General features: G+C 35.5%; 1 protein-coding gene across 1 annotated transcript in view; it reads right to left on the bottom strand.

Moving 5' to 3' along the window:
- LRP1 (LDL receptor protein 1) overlaps positions 1-22,268 on the bottom strand; it is a 1,646,373-nt gene that overhangs the window by 580,934 nt on the left and 1,043,171 nt on the right. The window contains exon 65 of the mRNA XM_090402369.1: positions 8,721-8,941. Within this exon, the coding sequence (XP_090258495.1) occupies positions 8,721-8,941 (221 nt within the window). The remainder of the gene's footprint in view (positions 1-8,720; positions 8,942-22,268) is intronic.

The following is a 22,268-nucleotide window of genomic DNA, read 5'->3' as shown; positions in this document are numbered from 1 at the left end:
AGAGTGTACAGAGGATTTGAAACTGGAAGTGATCACTATTTAGTCTTGAGCAGGATAAAATTGAATTTCATATTGAAAAGAATAATATGTAAGAAAGTTTTAAAGCGAATAAAAGTTGAGCAGCTCTCAGATGCGAACTGTAGACTAAAATACAAAAAGATTATTGAAAGAAAAATGAAAGAGTTTGCGAACAGGAACCAAACCTTGATTGATTCAGCTAGAGAGGCATGTGGTGAAGTTGTCTGCAAGGATAGAAAAATTAGAACCCCATGGTGGACACAGGAAATTAAAGAGACAGTGAAGGAAAAGAAGAAAGCATATCAAAATTTCCTGTCAAATAAATCAGCTTGTGCTCTTAGAGAATACAGAGACAAATGTAAGAAAGCTAAACAGTGTGTAAAACTAGCTAAACAAAAGTCATGGAAGGACTTTGGCAAGAACATAGAAAAAAAATATCAAGATGGTGGCAAAATATTCTGGAGGTTGTTGAAGAAGCTTAGGAATGGAGGAAAGAGTGCTGTAAAAGGAGTTAGAGATGATAAAGGTGACATGAAAACGGGAGAAAAAGATATCCTTGAAGTATGGAGTAATTACTTTGAAAATTTGCTAAATGAGACAAACAGTGATTACAGCACAGTAATAAAAAACACTGACCAGGCATGCAGTCAGGAATACATATCCATACTTGAAGTAGAAAAGGCCATCAAAGGCTTGAAATGCGGAAAGGCAGCAGGAGTAGATGATATTCGACCAGAAATGCTGAAGTATGGTGGTATAAAAGTCTTACAGTGGCTGCACTGCATAGTTCAGAATGCCTGGACAGAGGGACAAATTCCCGATGACTGGAGTAGAGCTCTAATAGTACCCATATATAAAAAGGGAAATAAAACTGAATGTGAGAATTACAGAGGATAAATTACAGAGGTATATATATATATACCTCTACTGAGTGTTCCTGGTAAGATTTATGCAAGTATACTTGAGAAACGGTTGAGAAGAATTGTGGAAGAAAAGCTTGGTGAAGAACAAGCTGGATTCAGCTCAAATAGAGGCTCTCAGGATCAGATCTTCACTTTACAACAAATAGTGCAGAAATCATGGGAATATAACAAAGATCTGTATTTAAGTTTTGTCGATTAGGAAAAGGCATATGATAAGGTGCAAAGAGAGAAGCTATTCAATACACTGCAGTTATATGGTGTCAATGGGGCATTATATCAAGCAATACTTAGTCTTTATTTGAGTTATAAGTCAGCAGTTAGAACTGAAGGAAGTACAGGAAGATGGTTTAATGTTAAATCTGGTGTGGGACGAGAATGTACATTATCCCCTCAGTTATTCATTATCGATATGGATTGCATTATGAAGGAAAGTGGTATTACACATGATATCAAAATTGGAGATGTTAAAGTCAGCTCTTTGCTGACTAAATTGAATAACTCTCCGACTAAATTGAATAACTGTTGTAATAGATATGGTATGAAGGTCAGCAATAAAAAGACAAAGACAATGAAAATAGGCAGAATCATTGAAAATGTCAACTGTGTTGTGAATGGAGAACCTGTGGAACAAGTAAAGCATTTCAGCTACTTATGCACGATTTTTACTGAAGATGGTAAATTAAATATGGAAATAGACAACAGAATCAACAAAGCTGATATGGTAGGAAGTCAATTGAATAAATTCATATGGAATAAGAGAGAAATTAGTCGGAACACTAAATTAGCTGTATACAAGACAGTGTTCAAACCAGTTTTAACTTATGGACATGAGAGCTGGGTCAGAAGTAAAACACTTGACCAAAGACTAGAGATCGCAGATATGAGAGTCCTGAGAAAGATTAGAGGTGTGAATAAATGGCATCAATGGCAATATCATATTAAAAACGAGAATATTAGGAAAAACTTGACATTGTCAGCATCTAGGAATGCGTTAGCAGAGCTAATCTCAGGTGGTATGGTCACTTAAACAGAATGGGCGAGGAAAGATTAGCAAAACAAGTGTTCTCTGCCAAGTTAGTAGAAAAACGACCCAGAGGAAGACCAAGATATAGGTGGATTGATACGGTACAAAGTGCCTTAGACAATAGAAATATAAGATCTGGTAATGTTGAGTCTTGATAAGTAACAGACTGATTTGGAGGAAAATTGTAGATAGGAAGTTAGTAATGAAGTAAATTTTTCATGTAGTATTATCATATCCTGTACACCCTTTGAGGGTACAGGGCAGGAATTTGATGATGATGATGACTTCCTACCATAAAAGCTTTGCTAATGCTGCCATCTATTTTCAAATATAATTTGCAATCTTTGCTAAAAATTGTGCCAAAATAGCTGAAACGTTTTACTTGTTCTTTAGGTTCTCCATTCAGGATGCAGTTGATGTTTTCAATGTTTCTACCTATTTTCATTGTCATTCTCTTTTTAATTCTGATTTTTATATCAAATTTATTATAACAGCTAATGAATTTGGTCAGGGAATACTTTATACAGATGATGTTATACTCTTAAATAAATTCAGGACAAGTCTGCAGGATTCCCTGACCAAATTCAATAGCTGATGTAATAAATTTGATATGAAAATCAGAATTAAAAATACAAAAACAATGAAAAATAGGCATAAACATCGAAAATGTCAACTGTATCCTGAATGGAGAACTTAAATAACAAGAAAAACATTTCAGCTATTTAGGCACAATTTTTAGTGAAAATTGCAAATTAAATTTGGAAAGAGACAGCAGAATTAGGAAAGCATTTTTGAGAAGTCAATTTAGAATTTAGATACTATAGAATTTGAACTGATAGCCAGTTGGGTGACTGTTAATGTCTTTTAGTAGATACCACCACCATGCTTACTCATCACCATCATTAAATTCCTGACATATACCCTGAGGGGGGGGGTATAGGATCTTATGATCGATAGTACTACATGAACCATTACATTCAACCTTCTATAACAATTTTCCTCCAGATTAGTCTGTTATTTCTTGGGATTAACATCTCCAATGTTGATATCAGGTTTAGTACCACTTTCCTTCAAAATGTGATCTATATAGATGATGAATACAGTGGAGATAATGTACACCCTTGTTGCATTCCTGACTTAACATCAAACTATCTTCCTGTACCGACTTCAATTCTAACTGCTGATTTGCAACTCATATAGAGACTAGGTATTCCTTGATATAATGTCTCATTTACACCATATAACTGGAGCATTTTGAAATAGCTTTCCTCTTGGCACCTTGTCATATGCCTTTTCCAGATCTACAAAATTTAAATAGAGATCCTTGTTATATTCCCAAGATTTTTCCCTATTTGTCTTAAAGTGAAAATCTGATCTGACAACCTTTGTTTCCTAAACCCAGTTTGTTCTTCTCCAAGTTTTCCCCTTCCACAATTTTTCCTAGCCATTTCTTAAGAATACTTGCATACATCTCACCAGGAACGCTTAGTACAGAAATTCCTCTATAATTCTCACATTCAGCTTTATTCCCTTTTTTATAGATGAGTATTAAGAGTGCTGTACTCCATTCATCTGGATTTGACCCTGTGACTAGGCACCTCCTGAATTATGCAGTGTAGCCACTGAAACTTCTATATCTCCATATTTTAGCATTTCTGGTCAAATATCATCTACTCCAGCTGCTTTCCCATATTTCAGGTTTGTGATAGCTTTTCTACTTCAAATACAGATATATATTCCAGATGGCATTCCTGTAGAGTGCTTCATTTAGCAAAGGTTGGTCGATTGGTAGAGCCTCTGCCACTGATGGCCCATGCAAAAGTTAACCAAGTTTGAGCATGGTTAGTAGTTGGAAGGGGATCGATCTTTCGATGCTGCTGGCTCACTCTCCCTTGATGAGTCTTTGGAATCCCTGGAGGTGTCACATAATAATAATAATTACTCTATATAACAAGGATATCTTTATCCTCAGTTTTTGTTACCCCATTATCATCTCTAATTCCTTTTACAGTACTCTTTTCTTAATTTCTGAGCTTCTTCAAGTCTCCAGAATATTTTACCACCTTTCTGAAATTTATTTTCAATGTTTTTACGAAAGTCTTTCCATGACACTTGTTTAGCTAATTTTACACAAGGTTTTGCTTTCTTACGTTTTTCTCAGTATTCCCTAAGAGCAAAAAGGAAACTTACTTGCCAGGAACTTTCAATGTGCTTTCTTCTTTTCCTTCAGGTGCCTCTTTAACTTCCCGAGTCCACCATGGAGTTCTGATATTTGTATCCTTGCAGATTGCTTCACCACATTCTTTTCTGGCTGAATCTATTAAAGTTTTCTTTAGGATTTGCCAATGAATCTCCAAGGTTTGGTTCTTATTTTCAAACTCTTTCAGTTTTTCTTGAATAATATTTGTGTATTTGAGCCCACAGTTCACATCTGATAGCTGTTCAACTTGGATTCATTTCAAAACTTTCTTACATACCTTTCTTTTCAATATGAAATTAAAATTTATCCTGCTCAACACTAACTGGTGATCACTTTCTATTTCAAATTCTCTGTATAATCTTTTGTCCTGAACCAGTGGGAAACATCACTATTGACAATAACATACTGAATGAGACTCATCTTATTCTTTTGTTTCTTCTCTCCATGTGAATTTGTACACATTTTTATGTTGGAACATGGTGTTAGTAATAATAGTTCATATCCTGATCACAAATCCAACAGGTATTTGCTATTATTATTAGCTTTGCTCTTTTCTCCAAATTTTTACCCAAACATTCTTATATGCCTGGTAATCATTTCCTACTCTGTGTTTAGATCTTCAAAACAATGACCAACTTTTCCTTTTTCGTTGTGTCAGCTGCCTTCCCTAATGCCTCAAAAAATTCCTCCACTTCTCCCTTATTAGAACATTCTGTGGGACCATAAGCATGAAAAAGTCTCATTGTCCAGTTCCCAATTCTGATATTAGCCAACATCACTACATGATATTTCTTGCCATTCAAGAAGATTATCCTCATATTTTGTGTTTACTATTATAGCTACTCCTTCTTTTCTCTTGATTGTTATTTCCTAAATATAACATCTTGTATTTGTTGCTTCAAAAGATCTCACCTGTTTTTGTCTTCTTTGTTTCGGCAACACCCATTATGTCGACCTGGTACTTATCCAATTCTTCAGCTAGTTCCATTTCTTTTCCATTAGTGATTCTTATGTTGATGGTGTTAATCTTGATTTCTGCTGATGTTGAGTTGTAGTTTTTTCCAGCAGCTGACTTTTTGCTGTTCACCCTATACAAAATTCCATCATATTGTATCATCATTTTGAGTTATGGTTAAGCCAATAAGAATACAGTTTGGTTGGCTAAATTCCAAATTGCAAGCCCATCCTTGTCCATTCAGTATCCATGTAGATACCCAACAGGGTGCACCATGAGAAGGTGAGGAACGGACGTCAGGTCAGAAGCCCTGGTCAGTTTTCCGCATTCCTCCTAAAAGCCCATGAGAAGGTATTCTGCAGATAAATAAGGTGGGTACTTACTCGAATCCAGTTTTTGAAAGATTGGCTTGAAAAAGTAAGATATTTGATTTCTAAGTAGGATTTCCAGACTGTTTCCACTTACGATACTAAATGAGCTTTGGCATATTAATCTTTCATGCATGAGATTGACATGCAGGTGCAGATAAGGCAGTTTGAAACATGGTAGTTGCTTAGGGTAGTACAATCTCACAATCTTAGGTAGCCTTGGCAAAAGTATTCAGAGTTTTAAAAGTAACGATACAGATACACCTTATAAATTTGCATCTCAGTTATTTACCTTAGGCATATCTTCTTGACAAGGATGTCAAGGAAGTCCAACCTGAATATAATTTTTAGAAAATTTTAATGACTTATTTACAGAATGAAAATGTTAGTGTATTTTTCAAGCAGATGTTACTTAGAGGAGTTGCTTTAAGTGGTTTTTTTTTAATCAAAATAAGAGCTAAATGAAAATTTTCATCTGATGAAAATCATTCTGGATCAAGAAAGATGACATTTTTCCTTATTAGATGATCTCCTATAAAGCGTATTATGAGAAATAAATGGTATGTTGTTGTACTTAAGTCACCAGAATATAATTAATTTCTTGATTTTAATAGATCACAGATATCTGTGGGAAATAGGGAAGAGAATGTGGAATAAGAGATTTAGAGTAGAGAATTTAAAACTGATTGCTAATGTGCCCCATCTATGGGAAGATGCATGTGAGCACCCATAATATGGCAAGTAGTAAATATAGTTGGAAGTGAGATGCAATGGCTGACAAAAGCATGCAAACTCACATTTTGCAGAAATAGGGGACAAAACAGTATAAGAATAATACCAGGATCCTTGATCCTTTCTTTCTAGATGTTCACAAATTGCATTTTACAGCAGCATGGCATTGGTTATATGAAAGAGAGAGAGAAATCTGCAGAAAAGAAAAGTGAACAATTTGGTAAGAAGTAGGGAGATGATAAAAGTAAGAATGAAGCAACTGGTCATCAACACAGCAAGTCTCCTCCACCACAAATGGATGCTTATGTTCAGAGATGCAAGAATTTCTTAAAAAATGCTCTTATTGTTTAAACATGTAATACACAACCTTGCAAAAATGCATTATGCAATATACATGTATATATATATATATGATTAGTACTATTAACTTGGGGTTGGGATATGTTCATTTTTCTAAATTAACTGACTTAAAACCCGAGAATTATAACACAATGATATTTATTTGAAAAAACGCAACATGTTTCGTCAAGAATGACTTCATCAGGCGATAAGAACATAGAAAGATATTAAAAGACATGAAATTAACATTGACACACTCTAAAGCTATACAATTATAAAGCCATAATATTCTACTGTAAATTACAGTTATTATGAGCTTGAACTACAGTCCGAGTTAAAGTTCTATTGTTGTACACCTGTGCGTGTGTGGAATCACGCGATCTCCAGTATCTAATAGTAGAGTTGAAAGAGTCAGCCAAATTATAGCTAAGATTGTTATTCATGTGAAAAGGGTCCAAGATGATTTCTTTTGACTCGACAATGCGGCGCTCTACTTCATCATGGGAGATGTGTAGGTTTGAAGTTGATGGCCAGTTTATTTCATGTTGGTGGCTTTCGTTCAACTGCTCTGTCAAGCCATGTCCTGTTTTCAATAAACACGAACAACGAAAGCCACCAACATGAAATAAACTGGCCATCAACTTCAAACCTACACATCTCCCATGATGAAGTAGAGCGCCGCATTGTTGAGTCAAAAGAAATCATCTTGGACGCTTTTCACATGAATAACAATCTTAGCTATAATTTGGCTGACTCTTTCAACTCTACTATTAGATACTGGAGATCGCGTGATTCCACACACGCACAGGTGTACAACAATAGAACTTTAACTCGGACTGTAGTTCAAGCTCATAATAACTGTAATTTACAGTCGAATATTCTGGCTTTATAATTGTATAGCTTTAGAGTGTGTCAATGTTAATTTCGTGTCTTTTAATATCTTTCTGTGTTCTTATCGCCTGATGAAGTCATTCTTGATGAAACATGTTGCGTTTTTTCAAATAAATGTCATTGTGTTATAATTCTCAGGTTTTAAGTCAATTAATTTAGAAAAATGAATATATATATATATATATGTGTATGTATGCATACATATATAATGTAAAGTGCATTGTAAATGAATTACATATATAATTAAAAACATAACAATACATATAATATATATTATTATGTTACAACTTCAGGGAGTTCAAAGACTTTCATGTGTTCAGGTAGAAGTGGGTGCCATTTTGAAAAAAAGTTTGATAACCCGTGGTCAAAATACATAAGTGGAAGCCTCGTTACGATAGTAACTGAAAATACAAAAAAATGGGAACAGAAGTTTTCATGGATAAAAAGCATGAGATAATAATGATGATGATGTGTTCTGTAAACTATGGCGTTGCACTTTGAAAAAAAAAAAAAAAAAAATACATTGTATAATTTGACTCACAACTCTGTCTTCACCACTCAATCCACCAATTACAGTGAACTACATCATCTATATCAACGACGTCTACTGCCCACCACTAGTATTTTCACAGATAATCACAAACATCCGTTTCCACAGCGGGATTTGAACCAGCAACCTTTTGGCTGGAGAGCAGAGACGCTGACCACTAAACCAACCAGGCTGGCTATATATATATATATATATATAAAAAATATGTATTGTTATTTTTTATATCAAACACATAAATACCTGGCAAATATTATTTAAGGAGGATAAAGAAAAGTGGGATAATGAAATTTTCTCCTATCTTTTAATTCAAGTAACACTCTTTTAATGTGGGCCTCCATAGCTGCTCAGTCAGTATCAATGATGCCCTTCAGCTAGAAAGACATGGATCCCATTAAAGATGTGAAGAACAATTATCAGGGTTTTCAACTGCAGGTGAGTTTAGTTGGTCTCCTATAGTAGTAGCAGGGTTTTTTTTTTTTGTCTGGAAATTCAGGTTTCTTGTTACACAATTAGGCAAACCAGCTAGGAGAACACATGCAATTTACATACAAAGTGTACTTATAGGCAGAGGGTTAACCACTTTATCCCAGAATTATCGTTATGAAATCCTAAGATACTTGGAAGGTTGTTGTCACAGCCTATTAGAACCAATAATGATGATGATGAATATCCTTTTAATGAAAAAAAAAAAAGAAAAATTTTAATAAACAAGTTTCTTACCACAATCTTTTTCATCAGATTTATCTTTACACTGAGAAATGCCATCACAAAGTTGATTAGGTTGAATACAATTTTCATTTTTACACTGAAATTGTCCAGGACTGCAACGAAATGGTGGACAATCTGGAGGTTCATCTGAATTATCTCCACAATCATCTTGCATATCACAACGCCACCACATTGGAATACACTTGTATGTAGAATGACAAACAAACTGTGAACTGTAAAATATAATATGAAAATATATATATTATATAATATGATTTTCCAATTAAAAAGAATATTTGTAGCATAAGTCAGATTCAAATGCAAAATGTATGAAAGTAATGTACACCTTACTGAACCATCTCTTTTATTCTTAATGATGAAAATATACAGAGATCATTCTGTCATGTATGCAGATATTGTCACTATAAAATATTACACTACATCACAGCACAAATCTATTTTATTATATCAAAAACTTATGTATTATTATTATGCCGTCACTGCAAGGGATTCCAAGAACTCATTGAGGGAGGGAGGGAAGGTGCCATTTAGTCACTCATACCTCAGCATCTATCATAGCTCTCCTTGAATACATTCACCAAAGACATATTTTCCGACCACAACAGATCCAAGACCCTCAGCTGGCAATGTGCTAAGAAGAGTCAATTCAGGTTGAAGGGGAGAAAGGAATAAGGCAATACGAATTTGTTACCAACACACGAAATCACGTACTTTATACGTAAAAGTTTCCAACTGTTGCAAGCAAAATAGTTACCACTTTAAAAACTAGAATTTTCATAACAGAAAAGCTAATTTTCTGAGACATATAATAATGAACACTATTCCACAAAACACATTGATTACCCTATTATCAGAATGGATTCGTCTTCTTCTGACATGCGCATAAGTGTCAAGGGGTCCAGCATCTATGGTCACACAGTACTGAACAATTTCTAATATTAGTCCTTTTTACACACATTCATTGCTGCCCTGAGGAATAAGCTAGACCTCAACATATTGCCTAACCGCAACTTTAATCAGTTTTTAGTATGATAAATTCTACCTCTCCTCCTCCCCACCACCAATGGCAAGCTACAGAAATCTCACTTTGATCTATACTATAAGATTACTTACCAACTTGGATATTTCTATCATATCTACTTTCCTCAAACTCAAAGACCAATTTCTTTTAGTCTGTCCTTGTATGCACAGTTTCATAAGTAGTTATAATCCTGGTTTATTTCCACCCGTAGATCCTTTCATACGTCTCTTCATTGCCACATAATTCAAGTGATCATATCTGTGCACACCAGTCCAGATAGAGTCTTATCAAAGCTTCATAAAATGGAAGAATAACTGTTTTTTTTCCTTATAATTTAGTGTTCTCTTTAAAAGTGCAAGTGCAGTTTTCTGATGCAATAACTCAACCATCTTACCAATGTCCCCCCCCCCCCTCCCAGAAAAAAAACTTTAACTCTGTCCGCTGTAATTCCAAAGTCTCTAGCTTCATTGACTACTTGGTGCAAAGTTCTATAAATAAAAGCCTGATTGCATTGTACTCCACCTGAAATGCACAATTTTACACTTCCACTGAACTGATATATCGTCATCTGTCCATATAACCAGCCTATTCAAGTAAACTTGCACGAATACTATCAAATGTCTCTTAATTATCTCAGCAACTGGATATCACCAGTCCTATTACTGAATATCATCCTTAACTATCACCAATATAATTAATATACAAGTCAAATAATAATGGCCTAAGTATAAACCTTGTGGTACACCACAGGTCACCTTTCTTTCTCACAGACTCAGAACCTCCATATTGTGCTTTCCATTTTCTGCACATACAATCCTTTGAGTTCATATAGCAATATCAAAACGATCTCTCATGCAGAATCTTGTCAAATGCGCTAGCAAAATCTAGATGTATCATAGTATATTCATTCCCATTAATCATCTCTCTAGTCACTCTACTATAGATACCAACCATGCTATGTTACCTTTGCATGTACTTCCTAATGAGCTTTTCCAATACCTTGATGACCACAACAGAAACATTGCTTGGTTTATAGTCTGCTACATCAGTTCTAGCTGCTAATGGAATTATCTTACTCTCTTTCCACTCATTGGGAACTGTGCATGTACTGAGACTTCTTCTTTCTCTTTATAGCACTTTTATCCTGCTTAGCACAAGGTCTACTGTGACGGTGGAAAACTCCAACTGGCTTGTCGCAGAGTCTAGTGTTGGGGTAGGGTGGGGAGGAAGACAATTTTTAGGACTGTAGATCTGTATTCATGGGGCTGGTTTGCCTGTTCTGGATGTAAAATATCTTGTTGCCCTAACATGGCGTCTACTGCAATATAGCTAAACAAGCACCCTGGATTAAGTGCCACTGTGAGCTAGGCTGCCTCTATGCTATTTAATTTAATGTGATCAGTGCCCCTGTTGATGGTACTGATCACATTAAAAGTGCAAGAACCAGATGTCATAAATAAGTAAATTCTGATTGGCTGATATAATCAATAATAGATCTTCCTTTTTTTTTTTTTTTGTAAATATTTGAATTAATTATTTATTTTAACACAAGAGGTCAGGCTGGATCAGATAAATAGTTTTAGATCTGATGTTGCTAGTTACTGTAATGTAATCGTGTATACAAATGTATATTGGTTTTATTTTTTATCTAAAATGGTAATTAACTTCATAAATCAAATATAACGAGTGATGTTCACAATTTAATTTCAGTGAATGATAGGGTTCTTCAATGATAGGCAATATCAAGCATAGTTCACAATGATGTGAAAATAGGAAATTACACAATGAAATTATTTGTGCCTATGATTCCCAAAGAAGCTTCTACTATGGTAGAATGGATGAATTAGGGAAGGCGACTGAAATAAAGAAAAAGCTAGTTCTTGTTGGAGATCTTAATATTAGCAGAACAGGAAATGAATACCAGAAGTATAGAAATTATGTGGGAAAATTGGGAGAAAAAGAGCAAAGCTAATAATAATAAAGGTAAATACCTGCTGGATTTCTTTTCATAACATGACTAACACCATGTTGCAACATAAAGATGAGCCCCCAGAACTGGGCCTCTGGCTTCCCCCCCCGTCACATGCAGTGCAGGCGATGGCCTTGTTGGGTATGCTCTACACACAGTTATAATTACTCAACTAGGGGGAGGGGACAGTTTCCTAATGGCTCCATGTACTCCATCTGAGGAAACAGCAGTAAAACAGTTGTCAGCAGGATGGTCACCAGACAGTGCATGGGAGCAAACCCAATAGTAACACCTATGTTGGAGTCTTCAGGATCAGCTTGTGAATAATCCTACTGCCACTACTCTGCCAGGTCATGCCTGGAGGGAGAACAAGTTAGTTTCGTATGTAAGGGCACTGTCTGAGGTCACTCCTGGGCACTCTATGTGGGTGAGTTATGTTCCCAAATCCCTAACCCCAGCTTCATGCCCCTGCTCTTTATGTTTCCTGAATCAACAACTCAAACATGAAAGACAACCACAGAAATACCAGTGTTTTTAACTGCACATATAAAAATAAAAAATTATCAATAAAAATAATAAGAAAAGAAAATATGCCAACCCCCCCCCTTCAAAAATAACATCAAAATTTCTTCCAATAAAAAGCACTTCCATAAATGTCACCAACATCTGATGCATCAAGGAATCAATACCACCACATACAGACATCGAAACCTGATTTCCTTTTTGTAACAGAAACCAAAATTGGTATCCTACAAGACCACAGCCTACCTCAACTGTCCCAACTACATCTTGCATGACGCATTCTGCAAAAAAGGGAAGAACATGTGCTTTTGTAAAATCTGATATCCCTCACCAAAGGCTATCCAACCTGGAATCTCCATTTTTGATCTGCTGTAGCTCAAGATTTCCTTAGGAAAAGGAATAGTCTTAAGTTCTTTTGCACCTAGCTTCTTAGTCCTAACATTCTCTTCTTCTTTGCATTCCTTATCTTCTTCATATGCATGCTGTTCTTCTAGTTGAAGGAGATCATACTCGCTTAATTCTGAATGGGAATCAAGCAAGTTTCTCACATCTTCATTATCCAGTTCATTAAATCCGAGTTCTATTTCCAATTTTGCTGATTTCTTCAATAATGTTAGATTTTTGAGTATGATAACCTAAACGAATTTCATGTAACATACGCTTGAGTTTAAAGTTGCCTTCTCCATTGAATCCTAATAAAAGTGTAAGACGATCTTTAGATGCTTTGTATCCTTGTTGAGATGCTTCAGTTTTAGCTAGGAAGTTTTTGTTGGCATACACTTCCAAAAGAGACCGGTTTTGTCGATGATGAATATTTGATGATCGTCAGAATCACCCTCCTGAAATTATCCTTTGCAATTCTTCAGGAAACTTGGTCACAGAATCTTTATCAGCACTAACAGATTCCCCAATTATTCTTATGTTATGCAGCCTAGTTTGATTTTTGAAACGGTCAAACCATCCTAAACTTGCAGTAAAGCTTTCACATTCCTCTTGAAATTTGGTCTCTTTCAATGATGTAAAAATATTGAGAGCTTTTGCCTGAATATTCCTTGTACTAAGAGGTATTCTTTTTTTGGTTACAATCCTCAATCCAAAGTGATAGAAGACATTCCATCTTGCTGCAATTGGTGACAAAAAATTTCACATAACATAAAAGTTTGAATAAAGTAAAAAAAAAAAAAAAAAATCACATTAATCACTCACTTAAAGCAGAAAATAGCATCATTTCACTCAATCACATTAACTGATTATCACACATATCGAATTCATGCTAAGCGAGGTTTTCCTGTACTGCATGTCTCCTCTGAACTTTTGAACTACTCTGAAGAAGAACATCAGGAAAACCTCGATTAATTTCAATGCTAATAAGGCTCCTGGTCAAGATAGTATTTCTCCAGTTATATTGAAAATTTGTGTCCCAGAATTAACACCATGTATAAGCTATCATATTCTACTGGCATCAACCTAACAGCATAGATACAGGCATTCATCCAGCCTGAACCCAAAAAGGGAGACAAAAGTTAGATCTAGTTATCGTCCCATTGTGCTAACCTCAGGACGTTGAAAAGTGATAACAAAAGCTATCAACAACGGGCTTCCTCAGTACTTTGAGACTCACCAATTAATTAATAATCACCAATATGGAATTCACCATTCTCATTCTCCAGCTAGCTTTCCTTGCTAAACTCACATACTTTTGGGTACAGGCCAGATAAAGATTTGGAGAACCCAGTTGTCACTCTTGATATTTCAAATGCATGCAACATGTCTGGCATCAAGGCTTTCTGAACAAGCTACCATATTATGGCTTCCTTCTTGCACTCTTCATTCACTGGCCATTCATTGCATGCCATGATCGGTGGCTTCCTCACATCAGATTTCTTTATCAATGCTGGAGTCCCCCCCCCCAGGGTTCTATACTCTCACATACTCTCCTCCTCCTTAGCATTAATGTTCTGCTATCTTTCCAACTTCAAATCCTATTCACATTTTAGCTGATGACAGTACTCTTCCTTATCTGAGAAACTCTGTAGTACTCAAATGATAGAAGCCTCAAGATCTTCCATAATCTCCTCAACATCCTCAAATGAGGTGAAGACAACTTAATAAATTCATCTTTAAAAACTAAGGCCCACCTTATTATCTGCAAGAAAGTTATTACTTCATTCCCACTTACTTTTGATAATTTTCAATGAATTTCAAATTAGCATCTTCAGAGTACAACACAGCATGTATATGTGACTGTAAGTGAAACAATTCAAATTGTAACAGATAAAAGATCTAAAGTGCTAATTTGCACCCTCTAATGTTGTAAAAAAGAAGTTTTCCAACTATGTGGAAGACACACTTAAGGTAATCACCTCCCAAATTTTTGGCCAATTAATGCAACCATATTTGTTCAGGTTAGGAGAATTCTTCATAGTCATAGCTGACTCTTAAAAATAATCTTTTTGATCAGCAATGACTTCTGAATAGCACATTAGTTTTCTTCCATCTAATCCTCAGTGAAGGAGTGTCCAAAGCATGGTCTATCAGTCCTGACTTGCCATAGTAATGGTGGTGAACGTATTTTTTATGTTCTTCCAGGCAGATCGAAACATATCTTCCTGTCTGCCATAGTAGGCCAAGTCACAGCCACAGAAACTTCATACACTCCAAGATATGCTAGAGGGTGAAGTTTATCCTTAGGAGAGCAGATCAGAGTTGCTAAATTAACATGAGGTTTGAATGTGATGTAAAGGCCATGTTTTATTAGTATTTTGGCTATCTTTTCTGATGTAGCTCTGAGATAGGAATGGTAATGTTTTGTTCTGGTAATGGTTTGTATATAGCCTCCTGACCACCTAAAAAGCTTGGTGTTCTCTTCCATTCAAAACATGTCATCCCTTGCTTTCAGCTCCTGAAACTTTATAAGACTCAAATCTGCCCAACCTTGGAATATTGTTCCCACATTTGGAGTGGTGCACCCAAACCCCCCCAAAATATTCTTGATGATGCACAGAAGATGGAAATCTGCTAAATAGGTGACCCTACCCTTAGAGACTCCTTTCAGTCATCTTCCCATAGTCGTTCTGTTTCTGCACTGTCCACAATTACCATAAGTACTTTCATGGGCATTGCTCCTATGAATTGGTCACTACCATTCCTTCGCTTTCTTCTAATTATGTAAAAACTAGATCAGCCACTGGCCAAATTCATACACTGTCCAACTCCAACATACTCAATAAACTTCTCATTATGCTCAATCATTCCAATCACCACTTTAAAATAATCTCCTCCAAGCTATTTTTCCAATAAATACAACATTTTTGACACTTTCAGAAACATATCAATAGATTACTTCTTTCTCCATAAACACTTACCCACACATGGCACTATTGTGTTACAAGTTCTGTAATCTTTCATGTGTAGGGTCATCATAAAACTAAAGTCACATTGCCTATGCTACACTGTTGACAGGGATAACTTCATACTGTTCAGGACATTATTATACAGGAAATTTGAAATAGGAAGTATCACCCTTTAGTTTAAGTAGGATAAAAAAAAAAAAAAGGTTGGGGGGGGGGGATTATATATATATGGGGTCACTTAAACAGAATGGAGATTAACCGTCTAACCGGCCATGACGTCTATAGATGTCCAGCTAAATCGATACAATTCTGTAACATCTGTTGAATAACATGGATAAGAATTGCAATTTGATCTCACTATTTCATCCACCTCACCGGTAGGGAGGTTAATGGATAGCAAAAGAGGAATTTCATGCCAGGAAAAAGACCAACAGGAAACCCATGTCTAAGTGTAATGATGCAGTTAAAAGCATCTCAGAAGACACCAAAATATAACATCAGACAATACTGGAGTTACTGAAAGTAGGAGGAAAACTGTTGACAGGAAGACATTAATAATGTAAACTTATTATTAGTACTATCATAGCATCTACATATCCCTTCAAGATATATATCAGGCATGTGATGATGATGGTTTCCAATTTCATTAAATATGGACATAAGCAATGTATTTTTCTTTCTAGAAACTTAGGTTTTTTGACCTCATATCTCAGTAAAAACTCAACAATAACATGAATTAGGAGATAGAATCATTAGATGACATAAGTTTTTTTTATCAGGAGCTTATGACTATCTCCCATACCATATTATTCTGGCTGTGGTTCATGAAGCTTCAGTAATTTGACATTCTAAAGTCCTTTGGTTTTGCAGAACAATTGGTTCGTTCAAAATTAGAAAGACCATATGCACTTGTTAAACACCAACAAGAGACACCAAGAAATTACATAATTGGTTTAATCCTTTATCCAAGTGTAGGCAAACAAGCTTGTACCTGAACTATTTTCAAGACTATAGCAACTCGTATATAGAAGTTATAACTTCACATCACTTACCTTAGTATCCCATTAATGCAAAGCACATTTCCTTACGGGTATGCATAATGCTATGCATTATGGGAAGTGTCATTACCTAGACCGGTTTCAACCTTTATTGAGGTCTCGTCAGTGGGAGCTAGACCCAGAGGTGATACCAAGGTTGAAGTAATGCAGAAGTCATTTTTTCATATATGAGTTGCCAAAAGGTGTCACACCTTATTATTAAATCACTCTGGATTAGAATTTTGACCCTCATATGAAAGTCATTATTTTGAGTATATATACATACATACATACACACACACACATAAATATATATATATATATACACACACAAAGACAAGCTATATTACAATTCAAACAGCATGCCAAAGAGAGAAAGATTTGATCAACAGTTATTCCACTGGCCTGACCTCTAGTGGGAAAAAAAAAAAATCAAGCCTATATCCTATTGATAACACCATCAGAGAACAAATTCATATATAGTTTTATTACAGCAAAAGTGATGTCCTAATTTAACACGAGAGCTGTTATATTAGAGTTCAGATCCTGGATTACTTACAGTCCTATTTATTACTTTACTAAATCACTTAAGAAATTGACAATGTACATAAGAATATAAATTAAATTACACTTTAATAAATATTTCCAATATTTCAGCAACGTCATGTTGCCATCTTCAAAAGGAACTTACAAAAAAGGCACGTGCACGTAGGCACTACAACACAGTAACTGAGAATGAAGTGATGAAGCTACTGTTCTCCTAAAAGTCCTGATAGTGCCCTCTAGCAGGCTATGTAGGTGTTCTTGGCCATTGGGCTGAAGGTCTGCTGATGTAAGCCTCCCAAATTTGGGGCAGTCTCATGCAACCAAATTTGTTGAGGTTTAGAGAGTTTCTTAGGGCTGAGAGTGATTCCATGAATAGTCTTTCGAATTTGAACTTGCTACGGTGTATTAAAAAAAAACAAAAAAAAAAAAACATGACGACCTCTTCTTACAGACTATACAGAAAATTGGCATCCCTTATCCGCTCCACTAAAGACCAACCACTTTCCCTAGACCTACCTGGTGTATACCAGGTCCCTTGCAGCTGTAAACTGTCTTACTTTGGCCAAACAGGCAGGACAGCGAATATCAGAATTTCGGAACACAAGGACTACATCCGGTTTCACAAGTATAGCCACTCTGGTCTTGCAGACCATGCTCTGGATACATGCCACAGAATACAGTGGAAGAATGAAATTCGAAAGACTATTCATGGAATCAGCCTCAGCCCTAAGAAACTCTCCAAATCCTCAATAAATTTGGTTGCATGAGACTGCCGCAAATTTGGGAGGCTTACATGAACAGACCTTCAGCCCAATGGCCAAGAATACCTACATAGCCTGCTAAGGGGCACCGTAAGGACTTTTAGGAGAACAATAGCTTCATCACTTCATTCTCAGTTACTGTGTTGTAGTGCCTACGTGCAAGTGCCTTTTTTGTAAGTTCCTTTTGAAGATGGCAACATGATGTTGCCGAAATATCGTAAATATTTATTAAAGTGTCATTTAATTTATATTCTCATGTACGTTGTCAATTCCTTAAGTGATTTAGTAATGCATAACCAACATATACGTACGAGAATTACAGTATATTTATAATTAACTCTTGGACAAAAAAAGGTTATGTGGGTAGAATATATGACTTCCAAATTCTTTGGATTTTAAACTATCATTATTGTTAAGATTAGGGTGGTTGATAAGACTTTCACAGGCTCCCTTAAATTTACGTTCAGACCACGTTTTGATGTGATGTAAACAAGTGCCATTCCTGAATACTCTACACAGAATAGATTTTAAAGGCACCTGTTGTTTACATTACACCAAAACATGGTATGAATGTAAATTTAAGGAGACCTGTGAAATTCTTATCAACCACCCTAATCTTAACAATAATGATAGTGAAAGGCACATATTCTACCCAAATAACCTTTTCATCCAAGAGATAATTATAAATAGGACTGTAAGTAATCCAGGATCTCAACACTTTAACACAACTCTTATGTTGTATATTAAACACTTTTGCTGTAATAAAACTATCTATATCAGTGGTTCTCAAAGTGGGCGATACCACCACCTTGGGAACAATGGAATGATCAGTGAGGGGTAGTGGCCACATGAGCAAAAGGGGCAGTAAAAAAGCAGTAAAAGCATAAAGGACAAAAATTAGGTGCTGAAAAATATTTCATATAACTGTTATATAACATAAGTAAAGATCATAGTGGTTGCTTTATTTCCCAAAGAAACGTACAAAATAGCCAATCAGCGTTGAAGTCCGATAACAGGTGTTAACAAGCAAAGTGTTGGCTGGCGCACACTTTCAAGTGATTGGAATTTTACAAGTCCAGTACGCATCGGCAGGAACATGTGCATGTTATGACTTGTTCACTATATAATACTATAAATACGTGAGACATATGCAATCAGTTTTAGATTGTTTCTGAATTGTGTGACAAGCAGTTAGCAATTTGATGTAGTGCATATTCGATACCTAGTCAAAGCAAATTATTGTTGTTCCAATAAAACAGCAGGTTTCATGTGAGTATTTTTATACCTTTTCTTGTAAAAATAATTTGGTTTAGGTAAGTGAGAAATTGCATTCCAGCAATTTTGTAAATTTAACTTTTTTTTTTATAGATAACATCATGGCTGAACCCAAGAAAAAATGTAAACAATATAATATTGAATATTTGAAATACAGCTTTATTCAGTCACCTACAAACAAAACATTACCAATATGCCTGATTTGCCAAAAAGTTTTTTCAAATGAATCTATGAAGCCTTCAAGATTATAAGAACATTTGACAAAAGTTCATGCTGATAAAAAGATAAGGATTTATCGTATTCTCAAGCACTTAAAGAAAAGTTTTTGAAACAACCAACATTGGCAGGTATGTTTTCAGTAGCATCCAAACTAGATGACAATAGGCTGCATGCCTCTTACAACATTTAAGATTACTAAATCTTACTGATTACTAAATCAGGAAAACTGCATAATGTTATTATTATTATTACGGGCAACTCCAGGGAGTCCTTAGACTCATCGAGGGAGGCCCTAAACATCATGTCCACACAACTATACTACATTCTCACAGTATCTATCATACCTTGCCTTGAACTCGCTCACCGTCATAGTACCCACAACAGACTCTGGCAGCTTATTCCACTCATTTACCACTCTAAAAGTAAAGAACCCAGCTCTAACACTGCTAACTACACTCTTGCCCAGCTTCCATAGGTGTCCCCTAGTTCTCCCACCACCATCAGTCCTGATCTCAAAAATATCCTCTGAATTAATCCTATAGAAACCTTTTAGCAATTTGAATGTCTCAATCATATCTCCCCTCTTCCGCCTATCAACCAATTTCTGCAACCCACATATCTTCAACCTGTTCTCATATGGATCATTCCATAGACCCGCTATCATCTTAGTCACTTGCCACTGGATCCTCTCCACCTCCTCCCCATCAAGAAGGAACCTAGGTGACCAAATCTGGGCACAGTAGTCAAGATGAGGTCTTATCAAGGCTCGGTACAGAGGTACAATAACTTGCTTGTCTCTGCTCATCAAGGTATTTTTCAACAACCAAGTGAGTTGATGAGTTGATTTAGCTACTTTTGCAATGTGCCCCCTAAACTTCATCTCCCTATCCACCAACACTCCCAAGTCCCGGGCCTCATCAATCTTCTGGAATACAGTTCCACCAATGTGGTATACTGCTATTTTGTAACACTTATGTTGGTGTAACACTAATCCTACCAACTGTTAATAAGATCATACACACTGTACTGCACAAGCCAGTCTCTGATATTATCAAGAAAATTCCTCTGAGCAATAATACAGTGCAATGAAAAATTGTTGAAATGGCCCAGGATGTTGAAGACTCATTATGTGTGTATTTAAAAACAATGAGCCTACTTTACCAGGAAATGAAGCCTTACTTTTAGCATATGTACAATACATAAAAGAAGAAAAAATTTGCCAAGAATTATTATTTGCTACTGACACTAAAGGAGAATCGATATTTCATGCATTGGAAGAGTTTTTTAAAGAAAAAGAAATCCCTCTGAATAATATCTTATCAGTTGCTACCAATGGTGCTCCAGTGATAGTAGGGTGCTACTGCGGTTTTAATCCATATTTCAAAGAGGCGGTGCCAAATGTATGCACTGTACACTGTGTGATCCATCGTCAACATTTAGTTGCCAAATATCTGATTGATCACCTACACAGGTCATTATATTATGTAATTACAGCAGTCAGCAAACTCAAGTCATTCATTGAATGATAAATTGTTTGAACAACTATGAATTGAAAACAATGAAGAATTCAATCGCTTGCTGCTCCATACAGAAGTTCATTGGCTATAAAAGTGCACCTGTTTGAATAAATTTTAAAAACTCTTTGACTCAGTGCCACAGTTTTTAGAAAACAGAGATGATTCTTTACTAGCCAACTTGATTAATTTCAAAAGTGACATAGCTTATTTGACCAACTTGTTTAACAAATTTAATGAAACAAATCTACAGCTCCAAGGAGATGCACTGAATTTAATAAAAACAAAAGCTGCTATTTCTGCGTTTGTGTCAAAACTTGTCCTGTACAAACAAAACTTAGGACGAGGAGATTTCAGCCAGTTTTCAAATCTATCAACAGGGGAAAATGTGATGAAGCTCAGATACATGTGTCAGCACTTGGAGGCTCTCCATTGTGATTTCAACCAATGATTTAAAGATCCTCTTGAAAGGAAAATACCCAATTGAGTTTTAGACCCGTTTTCAAGTAAAAACACAGAAGGATCTTTACAATTACAAGAACTGACAGAAGTCACAACAAATGAGGAAATGAAATTAAAATTCAAAAATGGGTACCAACAGTTCTGGTTGCAAAAGCAGATGCCCATACTTTATCCTGGAATGTTGGCTATAGTAAAAAGATTTTTAATCGTATTTCCATCATCATATTTATTAGAACGTGGGTTCAGTGTGGTCACAAATCTTTTAACTAAAAAAAGAAACCGACTGCAAATAGCTGATTGTGATGATTTAAAAATGCTGCTGAAAAATATAGAGCCAAATATCAATAAACTGATAGCAGCACAACAGGCTCATCCTTCTCATTAGGAATGTTTTTAATATTAGAGATCATCATTTACTATTTTATGTGCAATTTTTACATATGTGCAATTTATGTTTTTTTTTCCTTAATTTTAATAGTGTTATTAAATTTTCAACTCCAACTTGTCCTATGTTTACACGCAATTTATGTTTCTTTTGTTGATTTCAATAAATAGTTTTAAAATTTCAGGTGTCTTATTTCCAAACTTCAAAAATCTCTAGTAGATGCATAAAAAAATGCAATTTTGTTTCTGTATCTATTTGTTCGCTTAAAACTCGAGAACTTCTGATCTGATTTTCACATGATTTTCTTTTATAAGGCAGAGCTGGTCTGGTCTTGGAAAGTAGTTTCCAGGGAACTGCTGAATAAAAATTTTTTTGGAAAAGGGAGGCAGTAAGCCAAATAAATTTGGGAACTACTGATCTATATGAATTTGTTCTCTGATGATGTTATAAATAGAATATAGCTTTGATGCAGCTT

The sequence above is a fragment of the Typopeltis vanoorti genome, chromosome 2 (genome assembly GCF_054136105.1).
Source record: "Typopeltis vanoorti isolate ZY-2024b chromosome 2, IOZ_Tvanoo_1.0, whole genome shotgun sequence".
In the NCBI taxonomy this organism is placed as follows: Eukaryota; Metazoa; Arthropoda; class Arachnida; order Uropygi; family Thelyphonidae; genus Typopeltis; species Typopeltis vanoorti.
This window is presented reverse-complemented; position numbering and strand designations above follow the sequence as displayed.